General features: G+C 37.8%; 1 protein-coding gene across 1 annotated transcript; it reads right to left on the bottom strand.

Moving 5' to 3' along the window:
* Nucleotides 1–7,155: 7,155 nt before the first annotated feature.
* Nucleotides 7,156–8,567, bottom strand: LOC102533275 (tubulin alpha-1A chain-like). Its single transcript, XM_006209449.4, has one exon. The coding sequence runs from the start codon at nt 8,565–8,567 to the stop codon at nt 7,206–7,208; it is 1,362 nt and encodes a 453-aa protein (XP_006209511.1). The 3' UTR covers nt 7,156–7,205.
* Between the last annotated feature and the right edge of the window lie 1,494 nt (nt 8,568–10,061).

Raw genomic sequence — 10,061 nt, 5'->3', positions numbered from 1 at the left:
AATATCTTTATCCTAAAGTTAGATGATTGGAAACCTTAATTCGACCTGCAACCTTGTCTCCTGCCATGTAACATGATATATTCACAGATTGTAGGGACTCAGATGTGGGTATCTCTTGAGGGGGCAGTATTTTGCCTACTACACATGATATTAACAGAATTAAGAAGGAATGAGCACTATTAGGCAATTTGATAGGATAAATGTTAATTAAATTAATGCTATGAAACAAACTTCCTAGAGCAAATGTGGACAAATCAAGTCAGGTAAATTTTAAACACCCATGTATCATTCCAGACATTCTCACATTATTCCCTGTTTTGTCCTTCAGTCTAGGATCCTCATAAGATGCAGTTTTTCATACAATTACTAGGCTATTCTTAAGCACAACTATGTCAGTTTGTCAAACTAAATAGTTATTGGTAAGGAAGAAGTCATTTACAGAAATTGGTTTCAAAACAGAAACAGAGAACCTACTGTGTACCAGTGAACCACTGGGTATGGGGCATGCGATCTGATCATGGCAAATCCATACATGCCCTCACAAGACTGATGTGTCTATTTCTAACTAGAAAGGTAAACCTTTGCTTAAACCTGTATTACTTTAATCTTTACTCAAAATATCTAAGAAGGAAAAGGCAGCTTTTTGTCCAAAGGTAGTCTTTCTAAGACATGTTGTATAACCAAAGGGTTTGGTTGTATAAACAATGGGTTGGATTCTTCTTTTATTCCATCAACTATTCCAAAGTATAATGGAATTTATCTATTTATTGAATTGTTAGTACAAAATTTTACCTTAGTCTTTAATTAAAGACTAAACTCCAATTTGCAGCAACATGGATGGACCTGGAAGTTGTCACTCTAAGTGAAGTAAGCCAGAAAGAGAAAAAATAATACCATATGGTATCACTTATATGTGGAATCTAAAAAAAAAGAGACAAATGAACTGATTTATGAAACAGAAACAGACTCGCAGACATAGAAAACAAACTTATGGTTACCAGGGCAGGGGGTGGGGAAGGGTGTGAAGGGATGAATTGGGAGTTCAAGATTTGCAGATACTAACTACTATATATAAAATAGATAAACAACAAGCTTCTACTGCATAGCACAGGGAACTATATTCAATATCTTGTAGTAACTTATGTGAAAAGGACTGTATGTATGTTCATGTATGACTGAAGCATTATGCTGTACACCAGAAACTGACACAGCACTGTAAATATATATATAGCACTGACTAAAATTATATATATATAAACACATAGTTACCTGAAAATTGGCTCATATCTTCTTCTCAGCCCTAATTTTTTTAAAAGTAGATAGTACTAGTCATTTTAGTCTAAAGTTCTTCCTATAATTTATAGAATGCAGACTTGCTGACGAGGTCTAAGTAGTAGCAGTTTCCAAATTCTTCTATCGAAACTTACCTGTTTCATTAAGTGGCATGTTTAACTGGAGAAAATCCCTGGAATATAACTCTGGTCTTCGATTTTCCCCATGGCAATTAACATGAATCTTATAACGAGACTCCCTTTACATAGTAATCAGGCTATTAGCTAAACTAGATGATAATTTAAGTGCTTGCTTGAAGGTCGGTACTCAGTGGAAAGTGAACAAGCTGGACATAACTAGTGACAACTGATAAAAACCACAGTTACTCTTAGCTTCATTAAAATTCTCTCTCTCTGGCTAAAAAGACACTCCTACACTCGAGGCCAACTTATAGAATTTCTATCTCATGATGACAGAGAACGTATCAGCTTCCCAGAGTAACTAAGGTACAGGAAAGTGTACTTATTCATTTCCGTTAGTATGCACTAACGCATGCAAGCAAGGTTGTAGGACAAAATTAAATCTGTGCATGACTGGGACATTATGTTGTACACCAGAAATGGACATATTGTAACTGACTATACTTCAATTAAAAAAAATTAAATCCAGGACTTTTCTGCTTTCTCAATTAGTAAGAGAACAGCTAAAGTGTGTGTGTGTGTGTGTGTGTGTGTGTGTGTAAATTCTTCCATTTTGCAAAGACACATCTGGTATAAAAGAATCTGAAAGAGATCTATAACCAGCACTGCAACCCAAATAATAATTTCTAATTATATAAAAAATAGGAAATAAAATAATGAAAACTGATTTATGTTGGAGGTATTATATAGAAAAATGCTGTGTTGAAAGAAACAAGTAAAAAGTATGAAGCTGAAACCATTTTTAAGGAAACTGAATTTTGTAGAATTTTTCATCAAGCTTAGATGTGTGGGAGAATAAAGGCTGTATGAAATCTCTTCAATTATTAAAAAGTATACTTCATTTTTTTTCATTCAAACATGTCTTTGTTGCAACCGTATAAGGAATTTTATATTATAGCGGACTCCTAAGTAATGGGAACATTTTGCCTAAATCTAAAATAAAAGCTTTATATTTAGTGGCAGCATTAAGCCTTGATGGACAGCTGAATGTTACACAGATTTTTTTTTTAAGCCCTTGGCAGTGAACTAGGAGATCTTTAGAAAGACTGAAATTGCCACTATCGACCTAAGAGAGATGTCTTTTACTCAAGTCCGGGGTCAACTTCAGTTATCTTGGGAAAATTTAAAGACTTTCCCCTCTTTTAAGAATGGACTATGGATAATTCTTAATGTTTTAAATTATAGCGTACTAAGTAAATACTAGTTTTACTATTTCTTTAATTTCACTAAACATTTATAACTGATAGTAAAAGAGTTTTCAGTGTTCTGACAAAAGTTTCTAAAGGTCATAGAATAAATCAGTTTTTCCCATTGAATAAAATCACTTTACATGGAAAAAATGGGCTATGGAAAGCAGGAGGAGGCAAGGAATTTTGAATACTGAGAGATAACTTTATGTAATACAATGATAGCCTTTTAAATATAAAGGTCAACAGGCAAAATTCCAGTCACTTCAATGAAAATCAACCATAATAAAATATAGCAAACTCTAGTTTTTCTGGTATTCTATCAACTAGAAATTCCTATTAAATGGGTTCTTCGACACGGATCATTGAAAACTGATATTCTCACTAGTGACCCTGAGGTCTTGAAATGTCCCAGAAGTTTCTCCAAATTATCAAAGGAAGATGGTATAACTTCAGTATCATTTAAATGTTAAACATATCTTGTAGGATTTAAATGCTTTTAAAATTGAGGATTCAAGTGTGGCACAGAAGTATAGTGCCTTCAACTCAACAGATTATTTTATGAGAAATATAATTTTAAAGTCATATATAGATTTAATGTAGAAGTTCCTCTTGATATTTAATATAGATTTACTGAGCATCTATAATATGCAAGAAAGTATACTAGGTTATGTAAAAGCTACAAAAAGAACAGGATAAAGCCCCTCTGGTCCCCAGTATCTGATGAAACAGAAAGACATTCACATAGGTAACTACAATAATATATATCTTTAAATAAATATATTAAGGTATGTGTAAATAATTGCTGCAGAATCTCAGAAATGAATTAAGCACATCTTAAAATATCACTTGTCAATATAGACAATAGTAGTGATGTTGCATTATTTCATGTGAATACTATCTCATACACTCCAGTGGTTCAGATTTGCCCTGATGTGCAGACTAATAAAAGCCTTCGATTTATAATTTTAACATCTGCTATTTGATAATTGTTAACTCCCTGAAAGGAGGGACCAGATGTTTTAATTTGGGATATCTGTAGTTTAGTCGTATCCCATTTATTTCCAGAGCTGATTTTCTGATTGGCTGTCTACAACGGTATTCTCTTTCTCTGTGAACCACTGAACCCTCCCAAAGTTGTAAACTGCTTAAGAGAGGTCACAATTGCCAAATGGAGGAAGGACCTTCTATAGTCATTAGCACACAGGTTCTTTTTTAGAATGTTACTCCAAGCACTCAAGGAGCATCTGTTAGTTAACTCTATATACCTGGCATCTTACATATCATACTTCGTTGTATTTCTTTTGAGTTCTTGATTTTGCTATACCTTAGATGAATAACTGGAAATGTATAAAGGTCTGAGTAGCTTTGGAAACTTTTAACAGCTGAACTATATCTGCTTTCTAATTTTAGCTTTTAATTAAGATGGCCTCAACTTGTCAACTGATAACTTTTTCCAACAAAAATCCTTATTAACTGTAAGGAATTTCCTGGTAGTTTGGTTCATGGAAAGGTTTCTATTTTTTTGCCAGTGGGTATGTTATACAGTCTACTGTGATTTCTGTTAGGTGTCTATTGAAAACAGTGATGGATATTATGTCTAAGCTATTTTTGCTATGACTTTGTGTTCCTCTGTGGGCTCATTATTCTCTGTTGGCCTTCATTCTCTGACCTTTTCTGATCTACTTCATGCCCCAAAGAGTCTGACTACTGTGAATGAAACGAATCTCCTGGAATCCTTTACTGGATGGCTTCAGGATGGACTGGCCAACAGCAGATCAGAGATTAGGAGAAGAAAGAAAACGAGGTTAGAGTATTTCTTCTTTGTGTCATCCCTGCTTTGGCTATAGTTCTGGCAGTAGCTGCATCCCTCCACATCTGTTGGCAAGATCTCTTCTTTAATTCCAATTCTTTTGGGCTGTGATTTTTTCCCCTACCCCTTTCAGCCCTATTGATGGTAATGGATTTACACTGTTGCTAGTTCCTGGGCACCACATCATGCCTAATTTCCCCCTTAACTCTGTATTAAAATCTCTTTATTTTGAATCATGTTGGGGTAAATTCTGTTTCCTACTGGGATCCTGACAGATACAACTTCTTTAAGAAGTGTTATAATCCCCAGGAAGAAAATATTAGGCTTTTATGAGAATCTTGTTTTCTACAAAACAAAACTTCAACATGATTGTTTAGTACACAAATGCAAGTTATTGTAATAAGTAAGATGAACAATGAACCACCAGGAGACTTAGGGAGTCATAAACAGTCATGCTTTCTTTGGGTTTTGTTACAGACTTCATTCTAGTCTTGCTACAGCTAGTCTCACCTAGACCTTTAAGTCCACTGATGCCAAAGGTAAGCAAGTAATTTAGACATGGAGGTAATCATGTATTCCTCTGCTCAAAACTTTTCAAGGGCTTTCTATCATTCCAAATACCTACAAGGTCCTTCAGGACCTGCTTGCTGCCTACATGGCCACCATCAGCTACAGACACTTCCCTGGTCACACTCAGCAGAACCACTTAAGAGTTTTCTAAGCATTCTCTACTCTCCTATGCTGCTACAACTGGAACACTTATCTTATTTGGCTGCCTAAATCTCTGAGCTGTTTGCCCTGACTTCTCAAGATAGATTTAAGTGTTCCTTTTCCCATGCTTCCATGGTTATTTGAAGACTCTTCCATTATACTGTTTAAGTTACTGAAATTGTTGGTCCATTTGTCTGTCGCTCCACAAGACTTTAAGGTTCTTGAGGACCCTACATCTCTTCGTCATTGAGTTTCCATGCCTAGCAATGTCTCACACATCACTGAAATTTGATCAGTGGTTCTCAATCTTGGTTACGTATTAGAATCACCTAGGGAGAATCTTTAAAAAAAATCTTGATGCCCAGGCCTTACTTCATCCAGTTGAATCAGAATCCATGAGGATGGGACTCCTGCAAGAGTATTTTTTTTAATTTCCCAGGTGATTCCAATGTGTAGCTAAGGTTGAGAACTTAGGTGATAAATAGTTGTCAAACGAATGAGTCAGTAAGTGTTAAAGGAAATGTAGAAGAAAGGAATATACCAGAATGTTTATAGTGATTTTCTCGGGTTAATGGGATAATTTGCTAGCTTTGCATTCTTTGTACTCACTAGATTTCCTACAATGAATATATATCATTTTATTATTAGAAAAATATATGTATTGTTAAGTGACTTTATCTATTAGAATCGTGAAACCTAACTGCTGCATGAATCATGGTATTTGGGGATTAAACCAAAGATTTTACTTATAAACCTTAGGCACATCACGTGATGTGTCTGTGTGTTCAAGAGTTTAAAAGGGCAAGTTCTTACAGTCAGTGACCTGTGTATTGCTCCATTCTCTATATTTACTGTTCAGTTCCACTCATCTTTTACAAAAGAAACTTATTCCAGGATTGAGGAGACAGTTTTAAATAATGGACATCATCTCACTGCTTTCACATTTCATTTCAGAAATAGAGGATGGTGAACACACGTCCTTTGCCAGGGGGACTGTGGGATTTGGACAAAAATACATACTAAAACAAGAGAGGAAAACATTGTAATGATAATGACATAGTTTCATCAGCATTTAGACCATAAATATCAATTTTTTTTCTAATCTGAGGAAAATGTAGACATTTTAAGAGGTGCTGAGGGATAAATACTGCTGGGCCTTTATGGGATGAAGATGGCTGATCTTTGATGATGTGCTCTAGGGACTGGGAATACTCATTGCCTAACTTTTGGAGAAGGGGTGTGGTTTGGTTCACAGGGCACACTCCTTGGATACAGGATACAGCTGCAGAATGCAGGGCCACCTTTTTGCTTTCTTAAATATGCTTTCATTAAATAAGTCTGTAGTGTGTGCTAGCCTGTTTTTTTTAAATCTGATCAGCTTAGAGATACGGTAGTAGTAGTAAAGATGTACTTAGTACAATTTTTCTGAGTTCCATTTATGGATTGTTCAGTTTAAAGAGAAGCATAGCCCAATTCTTTCGTTTTATATACAGAAACCATGGCCCTGAGCAAGGGAGCCGACATCCTGAAGTTACCTAGGAAGTTTGTGGCAGTATTCTGGATGCTGAAGTTCCAGACTAGGCTGTTTCAACAACAACATTCTCCCCAGGCAGGAAGTGATGCCACTGAGGGTCACACGCCCCTTGGGATGCTATAGTAGGTACACAGGTGGTGTGTGAGCATGCTCTCTTTCACTCAGTGGACTGTGTAGGGAAGGAAAACATCAATTAGAGCTCAATCTGTTCCTTCTCCTGGGTGGGGATTTACTTAACAATAACTCCTTAATTTTCTTTTTCTTTTCTTTTCTTTCTTCTTTTTCATTTAAGACAGGGAATACTTTACTCAAATCCATCAGAAAAATGGGTAGCGTGGGCCCGTAACAAAGTGTTGTGTTTTAAAGCATAGGTCAGTACTTGTATATGGAAGTACACACTGCTACATACAAATTAACTGATCAGACCACGACTTTCAATGTTTTAAACAGAATAAGCTTCCCTGTAAAAGCAGCACCTTTGTGACATTTTAACTTGAGTATTTCTCTCCTTCTTCCTCTCCCTCTCCTTCAACAGAATCTACACCAACCTCCTCATAATCCTTCTCAAGGGCAGCCATGTCCTCACGGGCCTCAGAAAACTCTCCTTTCTCCACGCCCTCACCCACGTACAAGTGAACAAAGGCACACTTGGCATACATCAGGTCAGACTTGTGGTCCAGGCGAGCCCAGGCCTCAGCAATGGCTGTGGTGTTGCTCATCATGCACACAGCTCGCTGTACTTTGGCCAGGTCTCCACCAGGTACCATGGTGGGAGGCTGGTAATTAATGCCAACTTTGAAGCCAGTGGGGCACCAGTCCACAAACTGGATGGTACGCTTGGTCTTGATGGTGGCAATGGCAGCATTGACATCTTTGGGGACCACGTCACCATGGTACAACAGGCAGCAAGTCATGTATTTACCATGGCGAGGGTCACATTTCACCATCTGGTTGGCTGGCTCAAAGCAAGCGTTGGTGATCTCTGCTACAGAAAGCTGTTCATGGTAGGCTTTCTCAGCAGAGACGACAGGGGCATATGTGGCCAGAGGGAAGTGGATGCGAGGATAGGGTACCAGGTTGGTTTGGAATTCTGTTAATTTGACATTCAGGGTTCCATCAAACCTCAGGGAAGCAGTGATGGAGGATACAATTTGACCTATCAACCTATTCAGGTTTGTGTAGGTTGGGCACTCAATGTCGAGGTTTCTACGACAGATGTCATAGATGGCCTCATTGTTTACCATGAAGGCACAATCAGAGTGCTCCAGGGTGGTGCAGGTGGTGAGGATGGAGTTGTAGAGCTCAACTACAGCTGTGGAAGCCTGGGGGGCTGGGTAAATGGAGAACTCCAGCTTGGACTTCTTGCCATAATCGACAGACAGACATTCCATCAGCAGGGAGGTGAATCCAGAACCAGTAACCCCACCGAAGCTGTGGAAAACCAAGAAGCCCTGAAGACCTGTGCACTGGTCAGCCAGTTTCTGAATTCGGTCCAAGACAAGGTCAATGATCTCCTTGCCAATGGTGTAGTGACTGCGGGCATAGTTATTGGCAGCATCTTCTTTGCCTGTAATGAGCTGCTCAGGGTGGAAGAGCTGGCGGTAGGTGCCAGTGCAAACTTCATCAATGACTGTGGGTTCCAGGTCTACAAACACTGCCCTGGGCACATGCTTGCCAGCGCCCGTCTCACTGAAGAAGGTGTTGAAGGAGTTGTCTCCTGCCCCAATGGCTTTGTCACTTGGCATCTGGCCATCGGGTTGGATGCCGTGTTCCAGGCAGCAGAGCTCCCAGCAGGCATTGCTGATCTGGACACCAGCCTGGCCAATGTGGATGGAGATGCACTCATGCATAGTTGCTGTTTTGCGGCTGCCGAGGAGATGGCGGAGTGGAGGAGGAGAGGTTGTTGCTTCTTACAGTGCGACTCTTAAGCGGTCGATGTAAGAGAACCTGCCTTAATTTTCAATTTTACAATCTTTAAGTGTATAATTTTACACAAGGTACCATCTTAGAGCTACAATAAAGAAGAAAACCAAGGCCTAAAGCCATTGGTGACAGTATGTGTGAGGCTTTTCCCTTATATAATTGTGGTATATGTGTGGTCTGGTCCATCATTAGAGTAACAAACAAAATGAATTAAAGAGGCATTTAACCTTTCTTAATATCAAGCGTTTTGAGGATTCTCACAGCCTTGGCCAAGTAATCTGTTGCAGAAGCAATGTCTACATACTTATAATGAAAGAAGCAAATTTTTCTCTATCATTAAGAAACATGCATAGAATGCCTAATACTGTATCTAGAACAGATTAGGCATGCAATATTTGTAGCTACTCCTAATATTTAATGATCAGTTATCTTTTGAAGAGTGGCAACAGTGGAAGTGAACCAGTTTCTCTTAGCAACTACATATTGACAATATTATTTAAATTATGACTTAGAGGGGGTAAACTTCAGGGATAGGCATCAATAGAGAAAAGTTATGGTGAAGGGTTTTGCCAGAATGTGGAAACAAAATACTTAAATTAGCTCATAGGCTCCAAGATAAAAAGTCCACTATACTCCTTTAGGGATGAGAAACTCAAGGATGGAGTGGGGCTACAGGTCAAAGACAATTAATTGTTATAGAGCTCTGAGTTGAGCATGTTGGTTGAATAGTTTTGTTTTTTTCCCTAGAACCTTAGGTAATTTTTGTTGCTTTTTTAATACAATCTTTATAACTGACCAGAACTAGACAAATCAATATTTTTTCTCTCCTCCCCCACCACCTTTCTCAAAGGTTGAAATGCTTTCTGGGTAAAAATACATGTTGTCCTAAGTAAAATTCTTTAACAGTCAGAAACATTATATGGAAACTAATTAGAGTGCTTTTCTATATTCAGAATATTTTCACAACAATGGTTGTAAAATGATTTGTGTGTATGGGTTTTAAGTAAAGCATACCAAAGCTACAAAGAGCTAGAAAATCTTGACAGGTCACTGTATGAGTAAGATACTTTTTTTACACAGATAAAACAACTGAGGATCAGTTTATTCTTTAGTTTGTTACATGTATAGCAACTTAGATGATCATGTGGGCTAGTAGGAACAAGAGGGGCAGTTAGATAAATCATAATCATTGAAGCCTTTCTAACCAGGATTTAGACTGAATTGTCAAGAAGAAAAAGGCTAATTTTGGTACCTACGTCTGTTCACATTTGGAATTTGAGATTTAGTGATACTAAATGTAGAGGATACAATAATACTCAATGGTGAAAAACTGAAAACCTTCCCACTAAAATCTGCAACAAGACAAGGATGCCCACTTTCACCACTACTTTTCATCATAGGCTTAGAAGTCCTAGCCACAG

This window comes from Vicugna pacos, chromosome X (assembly GCF_048564905.1).
Source record: "Vicugna pacos chromosome X, VicPac4, whole genome shotgun sequence".
NCBI classification, from domain to species: Eukaryota; Metazoa; Chordata; class Mammalia; order Artiodactyla; family Camelidae; genus Vicugna; species Vicugna pacos.
Note: the sequence above shows the minus strand (reverse complement) of the source record. Positions and strands in the feature narration are given on the sequence as shown.